This window comes from Narcine bancroftii, chromosome 7 (assembly GCF_036971445.1).
Source record: "Narcine bancroftii isolate sNarBan1 chromosome 7, sNarBan1.hap1, whole genome shotgun sequence".
Lineage (NCBI taxonomy): Eukaryota > Metazoa > Chordata > Chondrichthyes > Torpediniformes > Narcinidae > Narcine > Narcine bancroftii.
The window spans coordinates 52,698,535-52,719,820 of record NC_091475.1 but is presented as its reverse complement, the minus strand read 5'-3'; the positions used below and the strand labels follow the sequence as shown (position 1 = coordinate 52,719,820).

At 41.7% G+C, this 21,286-nt stretch overlaps 1 protein-coding gene across 24 annotated transcripts in view; it reads right to left on the bottom strand.

Moving 5' to 3' along the window:
- Positions 1-21,286, bottom strand: part of dmd (dystrophin) — a 1,604,005-nt gene that overhangs the window by 878,784 nt on the left and 703,935 nt on the right. For all 24 annotated transcript variants that reach the window (XR_011341867.1, XM_069890130.1, XM_069890120.1 and 21 more), the window contains 4 exons: positions 19,106-19,234; positions 14,904-15,077; positions 12,255-12,410; positions 630-800 (listed from right to left, as the gene is read on the bottom strand). Coding sequence is in view for 23 of the 24 variants with exons in the window: in XM_069890130.1 (XP_069746231.1) it covers positions 630-800; positions 12,255-12,410; positions 14,904-15,077; positions 19,106-19,234 (630 nt within the window). In the remaining variant the exon portion in view is untranslated. The remainder of the gene's footprint in view (positions 1-629; positions 801-12,254; positions 12,411-14,903; positions 15,078-19,105; positions 19,235-21,286) is intronic.

Here is a 21,286-nt window from a genome sequence, read left to right as displayed (position 1 = left end):
AGTTGAAAATATATATTTAATTAGCTCAAAGCAAGCTAAAATTTCTAAATCGTGGAACAATCCAAATTGAAAAGGACTTTAAAATGTCAGCTTTCCACTGTGAGACTCATGGGCTGCAGAGTTAGTGAAGCGTAATGCCATTGTAGCACGAGCAACCAGGGTCCCAATCCAGCCCTGTCTGTGAGGAGTTTGTACATTCTCCCCGTGTCTGCGTGGGTTTTCCCTGGATGCTCTGGTTTCCTCCCACCATCCAAAATGTACATAGGTTAATTTAGGTGAAGTTGGGCAGCACAGATTTAAATGACTGGAATCGTCCTCTTCCGTGCTTTAGATTATAATTTAAAAAAAAACTGATGCCCCAATGGATCTGAAATTGAATTTGCTGATGAGTGGACTAGTTCTGTAATTCACACTCCCCAACAGAGAAGAGTGTTGGCCAAAATGATGGCTTGTGTCTTTGACATTTCTTCTTGGCGCATTCAACTACTGCAAATGATGAAACAATACTGGACAAACATTTCCTGAACTATACAATTAAATGTCAATAGTATCTGTTAAACCTTGTTTTTAGCTGCAAAGGAGGCAGATCTTTAACAGTGTTTCCCCAAAATTAATTTAATCATTCCTACCTTACTCCAGGAAACCTCTGTGTCCAAATTCGTAGGCATGCCTTCAACTGCAGATCTCCTCGTCAATTCTGCATCAGTTGCTGCCAGCCATTCTGTCAACGCATTCACTTCCTTCCTGAGCTTTCGAGAGAATTTCAGAGACTTTTCCAGGTCCTGCTTTCCCTCAGTTACCTGAATAACAAGAGGTGAAGTGGGGGAGAGAGATATCACATTTAAACTTGACTGTTTCAACAGTTGATCTACAGTCAACTATTAGATGTAATCAACAGAACAGGCTCTCTTCATTCACCATCAGACTGGTGTAAAGCAGGGTGACACAAGAGGATGAGCTATTGTGGGGAGAGGGCAGGAATGGTAGGGGCAGAATCGAGTAAGACTTTGGGAGATGCTGAGGGACAGGAGTGGATGTCAGAAACAGCCTATTGGGGGGGGGGGGGTTGATGAGGATATGAATTGAAAAAGTTAAAGGGAAACAATCAGAAAGTGGGCTCCTCTTTTCCCACAGCAATTCAACCAGGATTGCCACCTCTGAATGGTGCTGAAACATATCTCCAAGGTCCCTCAGTTTAATTGCCTGCCATGAATTGTGACTCTTGAAAGAATGATGTAATGTTGTGCACATAGTTTCAGAAAACATGCTGCATGGCACATGCCACACTGGACATGACCAATCAACTCCCCATCTGCACATATCATACATTAGTGGCACCACATCTAATCTCTGGAATACACTGCAGGTACATGCTCACCCATCTGTCATGCAATCAGAAAATCTTCCACAATGAAATGTCATCCCAAGGCTATTGTTTCTTCCCTATTCAAGTGATTCTGTCAGATTAGTTATATGCATCAAATTAACACATTATTGTGAATATAGCAATTCCATTGCAAATAAAAGGGAACAAATGTCAATCTGTTTAACAATTATTTTCATGGCTTCTCTGTGAAGAATCTGAAGCGCAGAGCAAAAACATTTCTTGTTCTGGGGAAGAAAAGGACCACCTTTTGGAGTTCCCCAACACCTTCTAACAAGCAGGACAGTAAGATGAATATGAAAAACCCATTGGAGATGCCACTGTAATATTCACAGCTCACCTACTTTGTACATTATTGAGTATTTCTTCCAAACAGACACTGATTAAGGCTTGCATGATGAACTGCACTGGAGTTGTGTAATTTGAGTGAAGAACTGCGTTTTGACACCTGACCCTGCAATTACTTGGAGGTCGATTTGCTTAAATATTCAAGCAGCAAATCCTGCATAAGAACTGAATGATGGACTGGAAGTCTTTGTACCTTAAAGTGAGTCTTTAAAGAATTTTAAAACCAAATGCTGCAGAAACAGCTGGAAGGGGGGAAATAAATAATGAAGCACTTGATAATTTAGTCAGGTATCTGTGATACATGCTTCAGGTACAATCAAATCCCACTGGATAATTGGTGAGAATGAGCCAAAGGCACAACAGACCATTGGCATAGCAATGAACAGTGCAATATTATTGAAAAATTATCAAGAGCTGCACTCAAGGAGATCTTCACTGACAATACAGAGAACAGCATGGAATCCCAGGAAGAGGGCTAAAAGTCCATTTTAACATGAACTCTCTTAAAAGATGAACAAATCAATTGGTAATACATGGCGGCAGGACAAGAAAGGGCTCTGACTTAAAATGGAGCTTTATTTTCCTTGCCCTCAAGCTCATGAGCTTTCAGTTGAGAAGGATGATCAAGAATCAATGCACTCGTTTGCAGGTTTTGAAATCAGTGATGCTTTAGGAATTTAGGAATTGACCTGTGGCCTCTGCTTTGAGCAATGACAAGCAAGGCTTCTGTTTTACAATGAAGAAATTAATTCAATTCATAACAGCCTCATTGAAAGCAGCATGGATTCAAAAATTGGCTTCCTTCATGGAGACGCTGGCTCAAAGCTTAATAAAGACACAGCACCTCACAAAATAAACTCCAGACCGTAGCAGCTTGGCTGCATGCTGTTGTCATTCATGATTTAACAGCTGCCAGTCGTCCAGGAGCCTCACTGAGCAGTGGTTTGACAGATTCAGGATGCAGTGGAATCGAAACAGTTGGAGTAAATGTGCTTGCAGCTTTTGTGCCTTACAGCAGAGACACAAGGTGGACATAAAGCTTCCCCTCCTCAAAGCACCACATCACTGTGATATATTAAGGTAAACATGCATGCTTTAACACAGCTCCAGATGTGGGAGGGGCAACAGCTCCCTTGTGGGAACAAGCTACCCAGATTTATTCTCTAGATTAGCCGATCTGTCTTTTCATTCATACCATCTGCACTGCAGCAAAGTGAAGATATGGAATATGAGCAGGAGATGACCACAGCTGCTTTATGGTGGAGACAAGCAAGTTCAAGGTTATTGTCACACTGTACTTGGTACAATGGAAAGGGTTTTTTTTCAGCAGCGATCCAGCAAATCAACTCGAACATTGACACTGATTCAGAGTACATGCCTGACATCACAAGCAACCGTGAGATTTTTTTCCTGCGGGCAAGGCAGAATTACCAATTATTGGTCGTGCAAAACATACACATATATACAAATAAAGACATTTAAACAACGAACTGCAATATAGAGAGGAAAAAGTAAACAAAGAATAAAGTGCAAAAGTGAGAGTCCTTAAATGAGTCCCTGATTGAGTTTGTCGTTGAGGAGTCTGATGGTGGAGGGGGTAGCAGCTCTTCCTGAACCTGGTGGGACAAATCTTGGGGCACCTCTATCTCTTTCCTGATGGCAGCTGCAAGAACAGAGCGTGGGCTGGATGGTGTGGATCCTTGTTGATTGATGCGGCTCTCTGACTGCAGTGTTCCCCGTAGATGTCCTCGATGGTGGGGAGAGTTTTGCCTGTGATGTGCTGGGCTGTGTCCACTATCTACTGCAGGGCTTTATGCTCAGGGGTATTGATGTCCCCATACCAGTGATGCAGCCGGTCAGCACACTTTCCACCACACCTCTGTAGAAATTTGCCAAGGTTTCTCATATCATACCTCTGCAAATTTATGAAGTAAAGGTGTTGATCTGCTTTCTTCATGATGCGATGAGTGTGTGGGTCCAGGAATGATCCTCTGAGCTCCCAAGAACCTAAATTTGCTCAACCTATCCAACTCTGATCCCCCAATGATCAGTGAATCATACACCTCCTGTTTTCCCTTCCTGAAGTCAACAATCAGCTCCTTAGTTTTGGTGACATTGAGTGCAAGGTTGTTGTTGGCGCACCATTCAGTCAAGTTTCCAATCTCCCTGCTGTATGCAGAGTCATCACCCCTTTATATATAACCCACTAACGTGCTATTGTCAGCGAATTTGTAGTTGTCGTTGTTGTCATATAGAGCCACAGAGTCATAGATGTAAAGCGAATAGAGCCAGGGCAGAGGGTGCTAAGAACACAGCCCTGTGGTTCTCCATTACTGATGGAGATTGTGCAGATGTTCTTACCAATGGTCACTGATCGAAGTCTGGAGGTGAAGAAATCAAGGATCCAATTACACAGAGGGGTGTAATTACAGCAGTTAATGTAACAGTGAAAAGATCAATTAGCACATGCCAGGGCAGCATGGAAACACTGCTGAGAGGTCTATTCAGGAGACTGTATGCAGTGGAGAAGAAACAGTCTTTGAGCCAATTGATGCATAATTTCAAACTCTTGACCCTTCTCCCCTCAAGAAGAACTAAGTGTGCCCACGGTGCTCTGAGTACCTCAGACTGCTTGCTATCTTTCTGAGGCAGCGACAGGTACAGATGGAATGTTTGTCGGGAAGGAGAGCTTGCATGTTGTTCTGAGCTGCATGCACCATCTTCAGTCGCTTCTTCTGATCTTGGGTAGAGCAAGCACCATGTCACGCTGCAATGAATCCATTGAGCATGCCTTCAATTATGCACCTGAGAGATATGGGAGTTCAACAAATCCCCCAGAGACTGCCAAAGAGGCAGAGGTATTCATGTACTTTCTTGACCACTGTGCCAACATAGTTGATCTAGGTCAGGTAAGTGGACATGTTTACTCCAAAAAGTTGAAGCAATTTACTGTCTCCACCAGCACCACTAATGTTGATTGGAAAACAGCTCTATTTCCCCTCTTCCTGGTCTATGATAGGCTCCTTCAGCTTACAGACATTGAGAGAGGGGTTGTTATATTGAAACAAAAATCACTGGACTCTCAACTACCTTCCTGCATTCTATCTCATCATGATTTAATATTTGGCTTATAACTGTGGTCTCATTAGTGAACAGAAAAATGGAGTTGGAATGCCAGTCATGCTGTGGAGAGAGTATAGTATGAGATTGAGAATGCATCCTTTTGAGGAGCCGCTGCTAAGTATGATCCTAGAGGAGGTGTTGCTCCCCATTCTCACTGATTGAGACTGTTAGACTGGAAGACACATAGCTTGACCTGGGTTAGGCACTTCTTCAGGTAAAGTCTTTGAGCTTGGCCATAAACAGGCTGAGGAACACCTGACCAGCTCAGTATTTGACACAGTTTAGGATGATCTGTTTTGTATTTCCACAGGTACTCTCTGTTCTTCCCCAGTGTCATTCCATCTTCCAACAGCAGAAACAAAAGCAGGAGCAGGTTATTTGCACTATGCATCTGTGAACACCCCCCCCCCCCTCTATTCTGTAACACCACAGCTGTTGGAGTCACTTTGTCACATAGCATAAAAACAAGTCCTTCGACCCAACTTGTCCATGCTGTCCAAGTTGCCAACCTGACCATTCAGTGAAACACTTGAAGGGCTCAGGCCTGAAATGTTGGTGATAATATCTTTACCTCCTATGGAAGCTGTGAGACCTGCTGAGTTAATTCAGTATTCTTGTGTTTTTACTAACCTCCGGTCCAAATTCATTGTGATCTGAAAATCTACACATCTTCTGTCTTGAAACACTTCACACTTGTCACCGTCTAAGGTGAAGAATCACAAAGATCAAGTATCTTCCGTGCAAAAATATTTCTTCTTCCCTCTGTTCAGGGTAGCCAGGCCAAAATTTAGATATTACGAACCCAAATTCTAATCGGCCAACCAGGGGGATAGTTGAGTCTCCTTCAGACCTATCATCCCAGCAGAATATTGCATGGATCTATCAGATCATCTCTCGGACTTCTTGGCTCAAGAAAGTGAAGGCCCAGTCAGCTCAATCCTCACAGACAAACTGTCAAAGCTTAGTGTGTGTTTGAATTTATTGTTTCATGGCTTTGTTTGAATCAGGTTTGAGAAAGAGTTTCCATGCATTTTGGGAGCAAATCAGGTTTTATTTGATCGTGACATTATTATGAAGCAGTTGGCAGATGGTGCATTCACCCATATGCCATTTATTCTGAAGGCAAATGACTCTTATGATATGGGGCCTGTTTATCATTGAAACAAGTCATGCTCAACATCTGTGCAGATGTTACGCCCATTTTAAATGGCAGTCAGATGAACACTTTCCCCTCTTCCCTGAGTAACTGGCTCTACTGTTCTTCTCATTCCTCCTCTCCTGAAGACATTAACTCTTTTCAGTAGTGTGGATCTGTACTTCTCAACCACTCACTGAAGCACAGGTTTGTCACTTCATCTTAACAAAGAAAAATAATCAGACACCAAGGATTCATCACAAACGTTTTGAGTGAAAGAAAATATTCAATTTGTCTTCAGCTTTTCGACAGAGTATTCTTTAAAATAGATGCCTGGAGTTCATACTTAACATGGTAAAGTTTTCATGTGAGGATTTCTACTGCCATCTGCAGCTTGTGCACGAGTTGCAACAATAACATAACTCCAAAGGAAATGGGCCAATTACCATTTTTCTCAAGCAAAATATTTTAGTAACAATTGGGCCTAAAGCAGGGATTCTCAACCTTCCCTACCCACTCATAGCCCACCTTAAGCCATCCCTAACCAATCACAGAGCATAGGGACTGCTTTAGGTGGAATGTCAGTAAATATTTTCAGTAAAGGGTGGGATAGAGGTGGTCGAATGTAGATCGGGAATGGAAATGAGTGGAAAGAATTGTAGGGAAGGCAGTTGATAACATGAGATTAAGTGAAGAAAGGAAAAGGGAGAAAGAAATTAAAGTCCGAAGAGAGAAGAGATGAGGAAGAGGAAATACGTTGGTGAGACAACAGGGATAAATTCTGGGATAGAGAGAGTTGTGCAACTAGACACAACAAAATTAGGGGTAGAGGTCAAGGGAAAAGGAAGGAGGTAATGGGATGACATCGTTAATTAATCAACCCCAAACGCTGAGTAAGTAAAACGCAGTCAATGTTTCAGGTTTGCGTCCTTCGAATGCCTTTAATTTCCATGGATGCTGCGTGACCTGCTGAGTTTCTCCAGAACATTTGTGCATGGATCGAGATCCCAGCATCTGCAGATTTCCTTGCTCACTAATATTGAGCAATTTCTTTCAATGTAATATTCATTTTGAATTCATTCCAGAAATATAAAAATTAATTTGAATGTTTGGTTGGTTTGGGAATTGGGAATGGGCAGAAAACTAGAGTCAAATGTTTAATTTTTTTTAAATTTAGAGATACAGCATGGTTACAGGCCATTTTGGCCCACAAGCCCTTGCCGCCCAATTACAATCCCCATCATGTTTCGAACCGTGGGAGAAAACCAGAGCCCCCGGTGAAAACTTAAGCAGATACAGGGAGAACATACAATCAGCGCAGAATTCTAACCCTGGTCCCGACTGCCAACGCTGTAACAGCATTGCGCTAACCACCATGCTAATAATTATTCTGCAAATCCGTGTGTCCTCTTCAGTCTGCAATCACCATCATATCAGTGTTATTTACTTGAGCCAAAGTCCTTTCATTTTTTTTGCCTAAATCAGTGGTTTTCAAATTGCCCCCCCAAACTCACATTCATTCCACCTTTAGTAACAATTGGGTTGAGAGCAGTGATTCTCAACCTTCCCTTCCCATTTGCATACCACCTTAAGCAATCCCCTACTAATCACAGAGCACTGATGGCAAAGGGACTGCTTTAGGTGGAATGTGAGTTTAGAGGGACAGTTTGAAAATCACTGAGTTAAATGTATTTTCAATGAGTAAATGGCATTTCCAAATCTTGTATTATTTATCCTCATCTTTTCACATTGGTTACAATATATTGCTCACCTCATGCTACATGTTGGAATTTGATTACTATCCAGAAGTGTTTTGAAATATGGCCAGTACATTTCACTTTGCTTCTTACAGCCAACAGGACAAAACTGAAAGCAAATTTAGATTAAGGCAACAAAATGTTGCCTTGAAATATGTTTGCCACACAAATTGATCTCTTGTTCCAGGAAAACAAAATGTGTAATATCGTGAAATAGCCTTTTCTGACATGTCAATTCTGTAATGATGTCCTTCTGAATTAATTTGCATGAATGTCACCCTCTGCTGATCCAGGGTGGCTAATTATAATGTAAGACCTCTCGTTGATCCAAAGTATGTGTGACAAGAAAACACAGCAAAAATAAAACTATATTGTGCAACTAATGAATGGTCAGCAATCAACTGGTGTGGTGGGAGATCATAGCAGGAAGACCTCTGCTTCTGACAACACCCTCAACAGATTCCAGGAAGCTAAGCTAATTCTGATCTGCTGAAGATTCTTCCTGGTAAGAAAGGAGTAGGTGGGAAGACATACAAGAAATAAATTCTTCACATCTTTAACAAGGATGTGTGCAGAGAAAGACAGACTGCGGAGGAATGAAATGGAGAAGAGAAGGGAAAAAGAGTCAAATGTTATATCTACCAACAAAAAAAATAAATCTTGTACAAACCTTCTGACTCCCACAGTTACCTGAGCAACATCTCTTCCCACCCAATCTCTTGCAAGAATGCTATTCCTTCCTCTCAGTTCCTTTGTCTCTGCCACATCTGCTACCATGATGTGGCTTTCCATTCCAGAACATCTAAGATGTCCTCCTTCTTCTGTAAATGTTGTTCCCCCTTCACTTCCATCAATGCAGCTCTCACCCCATCTCCTCTATTTTCTGCACATCTGCCCTCACTCGATCCCAAACCATACAAGGGCAGCACGGTCACCATAGGAGTTAGCACAATGCTATTACAGCGCAACAACCCGGATGCAAATCCGGTGCTGTCTGGAAGGAGTTTATATATTCTCCCAATGTTTCATGGGTTTTCACCAGGAGCTCCAGTTTCCTCCTGCTTTTCATGAGAGTGTCAATTAGGTGGAATTGGGTGACATGAGCTCATGGGTCAAAAGAGCCTGATATGCTGCTATATGTAAAAAAAAATTAATAATCCCCATGACATAGTCGGGATCAGGTTCTTCTTGACCTTCCCTCACATCCCACCAACCTCTGCAGCCTACAAATTATTCCCTGCAATTTCCATCACCTCCTCTAGGATTGCAAAACCAGGCACATCTTCCCCTTCCCTCTCCACTTTCCACAGGGATCACTCTCTCTGCAACTCCTTTGTCCAAAAGTCTCTCCCCACCAATTCCCTCTTGGCACTTATCCCTGGGACTGCACCAAGTGCTACTTGTGCACCTTCACCTCCTCCCTGTCACCATTCAGGGCCTGAAACTGCCCTTCCAAATGAGGCAATACTTCACCTGTGAATCTGAGGGTGTCATTTATTGCATCTGGTGAGATCTCTTCTTCATCGGAGAGACTGGACACACATCAGGGGATCGCTTCATCAAGCACATCCACTCCATCCGCCCACAGCAGGCAGGATCTCCCAGGGCTAGATATTTTAATTTCACTTCCAGTTCTCTTCTTTACAATTTCTTTCCCTCATCCTCTCTACCTGCACAGCACCCACACCTTCCTTCCTCTAGCTCCCCAACCCCTTCCTTTCATTCTATAACCGACTGTCCTCCTCTCAGAGTGCATCTCCATTAGCCCTCTGCTTGTTCCTCCAATTACCTCTGAGTTTAGTTTTTTTTAAACCCATTTCTTTCCACTCTCACCTGTATTCACCCATCACCTGATAGCTCCTGCTCCTCACTCTACACCTCTACTCTTTTATTGGGACTTCTGCTCTCTTTCTTGCTCTTCCCGATGACAGGCTACAGCCCAAAATGTTGAGTGCCCCTTCTTGGGCTGCTGCCTGACCCGCTGAGTTCCTCCAATATTTTTTTTCGTATTGCTCCAATGACGCAGCATTGTTTATACCCTGTATTGACAAACGATACACCTTTTCCACTGGCATCCCAGTTAATTGGCTGTGCAATGTCCCAGGATATGAAGCCCTTTTTGCCAATTCCACTGGGCCACCCTTAACTGGGACACTGCTTTTCCACTGAACACACTCATCCCCAGGGATCAGAGTGTTTTACCTTCAATTGGAAACAGGTGACTTTCTGCTGTCCTTTTTCCTCTGGTTTTATCAGCATGACGGCGTCAGCAAACACCAGGAAAATGAGTAGGGGTAGAGACGGTTAATCCGGCGTGAAATGACATCATTTGACGTCAGCGTTCGGACAATTTCCCTTTTCCACTGGATCCTGTCCCAGTCAATTCCCAGTTAGTTCCTGGGACAGGTGGAAAGGGTTTAGTGACTGCCTCTCCCACTGAAAAATAGACAAATCTGTAGGGAGTTGGTTGTGAGGTAGGCAAATTGGCCATTCTTTAAAAGCATCTTGGCAATCCTGAAGAAAATTTTTAAAACTTTCAAAGTTGGTTCAATTAGACAAGGGCATTTTATTTCCTGCCCTCTTGGAAAAAAGTTTCAAGATTCCAGATTCAATATTAACTTATAGTCATGCACACAAACCCCAAAAGATTTGTTTTCACACACACAAAGAGGAACCACCTGTCCAGCGGCACTATAAAGAGGAGAAAGAAAAGCAAAAACAGCCCCTTTAGTAAAAGAGTGTCTGAGGATCCCACCACTGCATCCAATGCCTCCTGCACTCCTGTCGCCTCCACAGCCGCACGGTCTTCTGTCCGTTGCAGCAGTGAACCCGAGCTCCAGGCATCTAAGTCTCCGTCCTCAGTTTGTGGTTCCAAGCCCCCACTGCTCTGAAGAAGATGTCAGCACCCAAGACCTTTTAGGAGCCCTGTTCACCATCAGCATACACACAAATCGTAGGCCCAATTCACAGTTTCCTCTTGGGTTGCTGTCAGACTGTGACCTGTTGTCAGGTCTTCAACCGGCAAGCACCTCAGTGGTTCTCTGATGTGGTCTTCTACAATGTAGGGCCCACTCCCAGGCTTCTTATTCACAGCAGATGGAGGGGGGGTGGTGGGGTGGGGCTTCCCCTGCTCTGGTGCCCTGTGCTGATCTGCTGCTCTCCAGAGGCCACATCCCTTCATGGTCTGGGCTGCTGACCAAAAGGGCCACCATCTTGGGTGGAGCCCCATAGTTTCCCTGAGGTTAACGAAACACCGCCAACCCTGTTCTACAGGCATTTAATGTGTACAACCAGGTGATAATAAACTGGAACTTGAAATTAAAACTCGTGCAAGGCTGTCAGCTGGGAGACCAGGCAGAAGGACCCTGCGGAGAAGCACTGAAAGACATGTCTCCACCCTCATCCCCACTTTCCCAGGGTCTGCACTAGCTGTCACTACTGCTGCTATCTAGTTGCTGCAGTGATCACAATTGCTGCCGTTACTGTAGATGCAGCAGTCTCACCATCTTTATCAATTCGCTGGATGGAGAACAAGAACACAGCCATAATTTCCATTTCCAAATAAAGCCGCATTGAACAATTTGGTCGCAGTTTAATTAGTCTGTGCTGTTGGTTCAAGCCAAGCCAACCAGTAACCAAGCTGAGAAATTCAAGGGTGGAGATCAGCAGCTGTGCTCCACCAACCTCACCCAACTTCCAGTTCCACTGAACTTGCCAGAAACTCTCAAGAGTGAAATGAATAGGCATAGTCCTGCAGGAAGTGCTCCACTGAGGCTGCAACAGTGCAGGGAAAGCATTGATTCTGTGCAGAATGTGCCCTGACATCAAAAACATGAAATATTCCATCCCTTAACAATTGCAAAATAAAATTCTTCAACTGAATTTATTTCATTGTTTCAATCTAACTCTTTATGTCTGTGTATATTAAATAAATTAAAGCCAAACCTTTTTGAATTTATTTAGCATGGGCTTGCAGCAAGAATTTAAATCTGCTCATTGATTGTCCTGAAGATAATAATTTTAAGATTATCAGAGCTGAAAGGGTGCCTGGAGAGTACTTTTTTCTTTTCTGTTCTCCTTGGAAGCAAGGAAAGGTAGCATCCAGATTGGTTAACATGATGCATCAATCCCACAATACAGTTCGTATCCTGTGAAATGGCCTTGAAAACTCCAGAAATTCAGAAGGGTCTTCCTGGGTTAACACATATGCACAATCATTCTCATCCAATCCACAAACTAATGTGTCTTCACTGTCAGAGACACCAGTTGAAAAAGAAACGTGAAACAAATCCCAGCCCCACATTCCTCATCACAAATAATAAATGTCTAATGTGACACTGTGCGGTGTGAAAACCTGCAAATGCAGAAACAATGTCATTTACCTCTTAAAACACAAGCAGAACTATCGTCTTGGCCAGAAGAGGGCCTGAGAATCTCAGGACACAGAACAAACCGTCACATTCACACCATCAATGAGAGAGCAGGATGAGGCTTAAAAATTCCTGACCTGGGATCCAAGGTCGTTGTATTGTAGTTTCAGGGCAGTCACTCTCTCGTCAAGTTCTTTGGGATTCTCTGTTTGCTGCTTCTGTACAATTTGACGTCCAGTTTTAATCACCGTTTCCACATCAGACTTCACCTCACTCAGACTCTTATATAATTTCTAAAAATTTAAAAGAATATGCTCAGACATCATCACACACACAATTTTAATATTCAGCAAGGACTGTAAAATCAACTTAGTTTTTATTACTGAAGTACAATCTGAATCTCTGGATTTGGAAGATACACGGGGTGAAAGTACAGATATACTTTGTTCAGATCCTTGTAACATTTTGCTTGTTTTGCCAGAGAACCAACTAGTACAATGCAACAAGAAAACACAAAGCTAAGTGTTCCTATTGAAGTGGGATCTTGGTTAGATTCCTTGGTTAGTTTCTACGAGTATCAGAAACAGAAGCAGAGGAGACCATTCAGCTCCTTCTGCCTGCTTTGCCTTCCATCAGATCATGGCCAATGTTTACCTTAGTCAGTTCCCTGTACTTGCATAGTAGTTAAACAAAGAGGTATCATGGATTCCTGGGACAGGAGGGATTGCTTCATGGAGAGAGATTAAGCAGAATGGGAAATTTACTCTCCTACTCTCTTTAGAAGGATGAGAGGTAATGTGAATGATACACACAAGATAATCTTGGGACATGTCATGGCAGACTCCCAGAGGGGCCAAGGAACAAGGGCAATGCCCTTGAAGTGAATGGATAATATTTTGGACTGAGGCAAGGAGAAATATCTGCTCTTCTTGGGCAACCTATCTTTGGAATTCTCTGCACAAGGCAGCTGCGGAGGCTCATTAACTGAGTCCATTCAAGACAAAGATGGATAGATTTTTGTGAGAATCTATTTCAGAGTCTTTTAAATGTCCCTATTGTACCAGCCACCCCGACAATGTATTTCAGACACTCACAACTCTCTGTGTAAAAGAAGCTTACCCCGACTTCTCTCTTGAACTTTCCTCCCCTCATCTTACATAGATGTCCTCTGGTATTTGTTATGTCACCCTGGAAGAAGGGTGCTGCCTGTCCACCCTATCAATGCATCTCATAATCTTGTAACTGCTATTAAAGCACCTCACATTCTCCTTCACTCCAAAGAGAAAAGCCCTAGCTCTGTTAACCTTGCCTCATAAAACATGTTCTCCAATCAAGGCAGTGCCCTGTGTTACAAGATCAAACCAGCAAACACAAAGAAGGCATATCACACACAGGGGTAAAGATGAACAATGACTTTATTAACAAAAAAAATTCACCTTCAAACTTTAATTCAAAATCCCCCCCCCCCTTTTATATCAATGCTCACTGGTTACTATACAAATCTCTCACAGTGTAAAACTAATAAATTCCCCAGCCTAAATATAACATATGTAATTAAAGCCTAAGTTATATTTCCAACCAGCCTACAGAAAAACTTAAGACACAAAATACACAAGACTCACAAAATTTCGATCTCAACTGAAGCAAAGATCATAAACAAAATTGTTTGGTAAACTGAAGCCAAAAGATCTTTGAGAGAGAGAGAACAAAATTTGAAGTTGTCTTCTTGTGTTCCTTGCAGTGAGAGGAACAACTGGCTTGGTCCGGATCCTTCTGGCTGCCTTCGGAATGTTTATCCTTTTTGAAATCCCAACATTCTAAACTGTCCTCCAGACCATGACTCATGCTCTGGGCCTCCTTCCACTCCACAACACCACCCAGTGGTGGTTTTTCATCCAAGTCCAAACATTTTCTGCACATGCCCAGTCCGTCTCCCACTTTCTCAGCAGTCCACCTTCACCTTGGCTCTTAAAGGCAAATTGTCACTTTTTGACATAAAACAACACAACACATAGGTCAATACACAACACAGAACTCTGTAACACCTAGTAAATCTCCTCTACACCCTCTCCCAAACGTCCTCATTCTTCCTGTAATAAAATGACCCAAACTGAACACAATATTTCAAGTGTAGTCCAACCAGTTTTATAGAGTTGCAGCATTACCTCACGGCTCTTGGAACTTAATCCCCTGACAAATGAAGGCCAGCATCCCATTAATCTGCCTATCAACCCACATGGCAACCTTATGAGGTTAATGGATTTGGACCCAAAGGTCCCACTGTTCTTCTACACTCTCAGAATCCTGCCATTCTCCAATCACCTAGTATTTCTGCTGCAGCCAGGAAGGATGTAAATTTTGTGGCCAACACCCCAGCAATCTTTCCTCGCTTCCTGCAGTAACCTGGAGTATATCTTGTTTGCTCCTGGGGACTTAACAATCCAAATATTTTTAAGAGGTCCAGCACTTCATCACAACATTCTCCAGCACATAAGCCTATTAATAGCCCCAAATATTCAAAAAGTTCTTCTATTGCATGCTGAGTAAACTGTTGCCAATTCATTTTCTTTATGGTCATCAATTATCAATTGAACATTCTTCTTCACTGCTAGAAAAAGGAAAGTCAGCATTTGTTAATTGTTTAATCTTCTCAGAATGGATTAAATACCAACTGTGATTACATTTGCTTTTTGTTGATCAACAGAAGCAACCCTATTGTTAAATAAACCATCGTGCGCATCTATGCACTAAATGTTTTGTAAAATAATATCAACAAGCACCCATACCATACAATGGTCAAGCTGGTTCTGAACATACTCGGGCTCCACACTGCTCATCTCCAACATGTATAGTTCTGACTTCACTTCATCCAGGAGCCTTTTACACTCTAATAGGTGCTGCTCAAAATTTGCTGGTTTCTGGAACAACCTGAACTTCGTAGAAACATCTTGCAGTTTTTTCTGTGGAATAAAATAGGGAGAGATTCAGGTGAGCAAGGCAAAAGCACAGGAGTAGTGAAAAGTTCCCACTGAGACTTGGCTGCAGAAACAACCTTCAGGTCAGTATGGTTAGTGTATTAGTTAACACAATGATGCTGAAGATCCAGCTGCGCTGGGTGGGTCACGTCTCCAGAATGGAGGACCATCGCCTTCCCAAGATCGTGTTATATGGCGAGCTCTCCACTGGCCACCATGACAGAGGTGCACCAAAGAAGAGGTACAAGGACTGCCTAAAGAAATCTCTTGGTGCCTGCCACATTGACCACAGCCAGTGGGCTGATATCGCCTCAAACCGTGCATCTTGGCGCCTCACAGTTCGGCGGGCAGCAACCTCCTTTGAAGAAGACCACAGAGCCCACCGCACTGACAAAAGACAAAGGAGGAAAAACCCAACACCCAACCCCAACCAACTAATTTTCCCCTGCAACCGCTGCAACCGTGTCTGCCTGTCCCGCATCGGACTTGTCAGCCACAAACGAGCCTGCAGCTGACGTGGACATTTACCCCCTCCATAAATCTTTGTCCGCGAAGCCAAGCCAAAGAAGACACAGCATCAGCAACCCAGGTTCGCTCAGCACGGTTGGCAAGGAATTTATACATTCTCCTGACATCTGCAAAACTTTTCTTAGGGTGCTCTGGTTTCTTCCGATGTTCCAAATACGTGCAGCGTGAGAAGGTTAATTGGTCATGGGGGAAGGAAGGGGGCGCGCGAGATGGGGGGTGCACGAGAGAGGGAGATCAGATGAGGCTGAAGGAATAGTGCAAGGAAATTCAGGAAAAGTGTCATTTATTTTCCATGAATTAGAGACACTTTGCGGGCGGAGTCTGTTCAAGGAGAGAGCTGAATGTTACAGAGGGTGTGCAAGCAGTGAGATCAAGTAGCAAGTCCGGCTTGTTGAAATCTCCATTACTACAGCATAAGATAAACACAGTCATCAAGGAGGAATGGGATCTCTTCGCATATGAAATTAGAATCTGCAACTCATTTAAAATTGTAATTTTGCTCAAGCCCAGCAACAGACCAACTTGTAAGATTTATCCAATATCCAAGTTTTCACTGAAAACTGGAGCTTTCAGCCTTCTAATTACTTCTTGGCATCCAAAAATCAGCAAATGTATATTTACTGTCTCTAAAATATTTATTCAGCACAATGTACTGCTCTTGAACTGAGAGGTTGTTTCAAGAAAACAAATACATTTTCTCTTCAGAATGGCAATCAGCTTTTGAAGTACTGACAAACCAATCAAAAAACCCAATCATTAGTGTAATTTTATTGTGCAAAATTAACTCATGAAATTACATCCATTTGACTGTGTTAAAAAATAAACTGAACAAAATGCAAATTGAGTATCACAAGCTCTGCAACAGAACAATGAACACCAAAGAATTAACCAGATCAAATTATGGCCTAATAGGAGATGTAATCTGATCCTATGGGCTTTGGAATCACACCAGTCCCAACAGCGCTTGCTGACAAGCCCAAATCATCAGTTTTCTCTGAATTTTTGCCTGCAGTCTTAAAAATGATCAACCCAATCCAATAAAATATTTAAGGCTTTCATTCAAAAAGATGTGTGCATTCTAATATTTAGAGTGAATTCAATGTAATTTACAAATCACAAACTATGTGACATATTTGCTGCAATCACAAAAGATTTAAACTTACAAATAGGAAAGGGAGATTTGAACTTATTCCTTTATCGTATGAAATGAGGTGATGCACAGATTTATTTAATCCTTAATGCAGTCCAGTAGATTTTATTCATTTTGAGCAATTATTTCTAAATTCTCAGACAAGAATCAATCTTGCATTTTGCTGAAACACAGGTTTTCTTTGTATTTCAATTATTCCAAAATTACTACGTTTCTACTTTTCAGTTCTGACTGAGAGTTGGCGCACAATGTGATTGCATTTATAGCTCAACTGTTAAAATATGACTTCATGATTGATTTTAGTTGTTTGTCCCTTAGAGGCCATTTATTGATTTTACTGCTTTTCAGCATTTTGTTAAAACTATTAGTTTACTGCCAAAGGTATCAATCTGACAAATGGTGTTTAATGTGGAGAGTGTGAGAAGGAATCTAAAGGTAGACGATGATCTCATTGGATATATATTGCAAATGAGTTGAGTGCAGAGGGATCTAGGAGTCCTTCTGGAAGTAGAAGAAGCTGGTTCTGAAGGGAAATAGCAAGTCCACTTTAAATTGCAGGAGGGTTGGAGTTTAGAAATAAGCAAGTATTTTTACAGTTGTACAAAGTTACTTAATGGGACTACAAATGTTCAGAGCACTCCTTATTGGCCCTTGTACATGTGACAATTGTACATGCTATGGTGAGGTCCCATGCGGCAAATTGTCTCCAGTTTTGATCTCATTATTTAAGAAAAGGTATATTGTCATTGGAAGTAGTCCAGAAGTGATTCACCAGGTTTATTCCTGGGATGAGAGGAATTATCCAGATGAATCGCAAATGAATTTAAAAACGATTCTTTGTGTTTGTGTGAAAGGAACAGATGTGATCATCAGGAAGCATGGCCGGATGGATGATAAGACTGTGACGTGTATGGTCATTTAAAGATGAGATGCGTTGCAATTTCTTCTCATAGATAGAGATGAATTCTGAAGTTCTCAATGCTGGAAGTTTGTGCAGGCTGGATTATTGGAGGTGTTTAAAAAGAGATAGCTCGGGGAACTGAGGGTAAATTTGGAGCTGGCACAGAAGAGACTTTGAGGGTTTGGGGAGATCAGCTATGATCATACCAAGAGATGGGAAAGACTCAGGGTGGCCATTTCAAAATTAGCAAACTGGTGGACATGCAGGGTTAGCTTCAGAAACCATATCAAGGTGGGAGGGGCGTGCACATTTCCGCCTCATCGCGTATGCGTGTGCGAAGAAACTTGGCTGTGCACACTGCATTTAAGGGCCAGTGCCTTTTCTGCTACTTAAAATTTCCTCCAATTGGGAGTGTAGGGCAGACTTAGGGGTCTGGGTGACCTATTCCTGACGAAGAACTGTGAATTCCGCTCAGGACTCTCCTCCCTTGACCCCCATTTTCACCTCGCCTTCTCAGGAGAGCAGACAACACAAGAAAGGACTTTCCACTCTGACAAAACACACAAAAGTTTAAAAACACGCACCTCCAGGTTCAAGGACAGTATTTGTTCAGCTGTTATCAGACTCTTGAACAAACCTCATCAGTAAAAGATTAATTTTAAAAATTTAGACACACAGCATGATTAACAGGCTGTTTCGGCCCATGAGTCCGTGCTGCCCAATTAAACTACACCCCCGGTACATTTTGAATGTTTGGAGGAAACCAGAGCCCTCAGGGAAAACCCACGCAGACATGGGGAGAACATGGAAACTCCTTACAGATTTGAGCCTCAGTCCCAATTATTGACTCTGTCAAGGTGTTGCCTAAACCGCTCCACCAACCATGTCACCCTGTTGAACTGCACTTTTCTCTTTAACAGCATATTCTGCACTTTTGTCTTGTGACACAACACCCCACAATTCTATTCTTTTAAAAACTTTTCCCTGCAGTTTTGCTTCTATTCTTGCACTATCTCTCAAACTATGAATTTGTTAACAACTGGATAACATGCTATCCGCTGCATTGCAGAACACACAACAATGAACAATTTAACTCAGTGCATTCTTGGAAGGTAGAGGAGTAGCATTTGCGAGCAAAGAGGTCATTAACAAGGTATATTTTTCAGAGATATGCACATTTCTATATGAGAGGCTGAAGAATTTTGAAAATCAAGAGCAACAAAGCAACATCTACTCTTTGTTGTGAGTGAGCACTGCCACAGATTGATCTAAATGAATATAATGTCAAGATGTCCCGAACAGTCTCTTTTCCAGAATACCTGAGGCCTTTACTATTTCTTGCATGTAAAGTGCATGGCGATTTGTTTGGAATTATCCAACATTTTCAGTGAGCTTTGCACCAATATTCAGGGCACCTATGTAAATGAAGATCACCTGTGCTATATCAATTTGGGATAGGACTCTCCCAGCAGACTTGCTCTGACCAATGGCATCTGGTCCTTGAATCCTTCTCTTCATTTCCTCCAAACTGATCTCGTGACTGGTCAAATCAGACTGGATTTTCTGTGTAAAAATCAAATAGGTATAAATAAATGACAATCTATTTATTGGTTAAAACAATGTTCCATTTTGAAACAGCTCACGTCGAATCTTTTTTCATGCTACTTTAAAGTATTTTCAGTCAAAGTTTTTCAAACACTGGGCATAATTCTTAAGTTGACTGCAAGGAATTGCTTGGAAAAAAACTGTGGTTATAACAATATTTTTTTTTCCTTCTCCATAAATTAACATGTCCATCTTTGTTATCCACCAATTACACATTTCAAAACAGACTTGATCACAATTTTAGGTCCTGATGCTTCAATCTGTAAAGCTATCTCAGGATCTGCAAAACAAGAACCAACAGAACTTTCCAAACAGGACTCAACCAAACTTGAAAGAATAAAAGCTTTCAGGTAAATAAAGTGCATACCTGAGTCTCATGAAATTTTAAAAGTTTGTGTGAAGGAACATTAAAAGTAAAGCAAGACAACCAGAAATAAAAGGTTAATTGGGTGTAAATTGGCTGCAAGTTTTTCCAACAAACTTTGAAAATAAATACAGAAGAAAGCAACTTTTCAGAATTTAGCTTTCATTGTACGATGACTTCCTGATTTTGTAGGAGAGCAAACAAAAGGCAGTTACATCATAACTTGTCTCTTTATCCAGCAAAAGCACAATGATTTCAAAAACTTGCAAGGTTCTTGGAGCTCTACAATGGTCCTCCAGTTCCAAGATCTCCAGGGAGGCAGGATAGTGCCAATTTAAGGATGACAAATTTATTAGCTGGAGAAGGTTTAAAAAAAAGTTTCAGTTAAATTAAAAGATGAATCCATTGTATATGTGATACTAAACCCAACATGCAACATAATTGGGGAGGGTTCCGCAGCATTGAGAGCCTCTGGCAATTTAACTGAATTCTTTCATGAAATAGAGCTGCATCATAAATATCTCTCAACTTCAAAAAAGTTGTATCTTATAGCAATTCTTGAAAAAATAACTTGCATCTGTTGGATTGTTCTCAGCCTTGGGCCTTTTCAAACCAAGAAAGACTTTTTGTAATGTAAACTCATTGTTCGCATGTAACTAAAGCCAAGCCATTGTGCTCACCCACCTTGAGGATTCTGATTATTTTCAAAATAATGCAACCATCCTCAACACTCTCTTGAGAGAGCAATCATGCAACTTAACCAATTACAACTAAGGCACTGGCATTTATTTTGCATTTTTAACACAGCAAAATATTTGAAGATGCTTTGCAGAATCAGTCCAGACAAGAATGAACATCAAAGGCGATGGCAGAAGTGATTTAAAAATTTGATCAAAGAGCAAAGTTTTAACAGATGATTCAGAATGAAAAGCTAGGGATGGCTGACACATCAATGAAGGAATAAAATTTTGGAATTTGAAGCCTAATTACTGAAGTTATGGTGGAGAGGAGAGATTTTTTTAGATCGACAAGAATGTAGAGCTACAGGAAAGCAGAATTCAGGACTGGGGAAGGTGACACAGATCATCAAAACTGAGGAAATGGGGAGGTTCAGCATGAAGATGAAAATTTCAAGTTTGATGCATTGATTGATCAGTCACCAGAATACACAATTACTGAGGTAAATGATGTGCCAGAAACAACAACAAAACATGATTATAACTCATAGTGAATGCATTTCAAAATAACCTTTCTTTTCCAACTTCCCAAATCATGGCTCATCCATTGTTTAGTTCCCATCGACATTACTCTCCCGGTTGTCTTTCTTTTTTCCACCCTGCATAACTATGACTCGATCCAAAACCCTGCTGCCTGCAAATTCATTGGTTCGATTTCAGTATTTTTATCCCCACATGCAAATTCTTTCTCTGGCTCCATAACCCTCCAAGGTCTCTAAATTCTTCCATTTCTGGCCACTTATATATCCTCAGCTTGAAGGGCTCCATCATTGGTAATTGTGTATTTCAGTGCCTCAAGTTCTGAAATTTTTATTCAAATGTATTCCATTCCTTTCTCTTCTGTTTTGCTTCTTAAATCCTACCCTGTGGAATAATTTCTCCTTGCATAGCTGTGTGCCATTTTTTTCC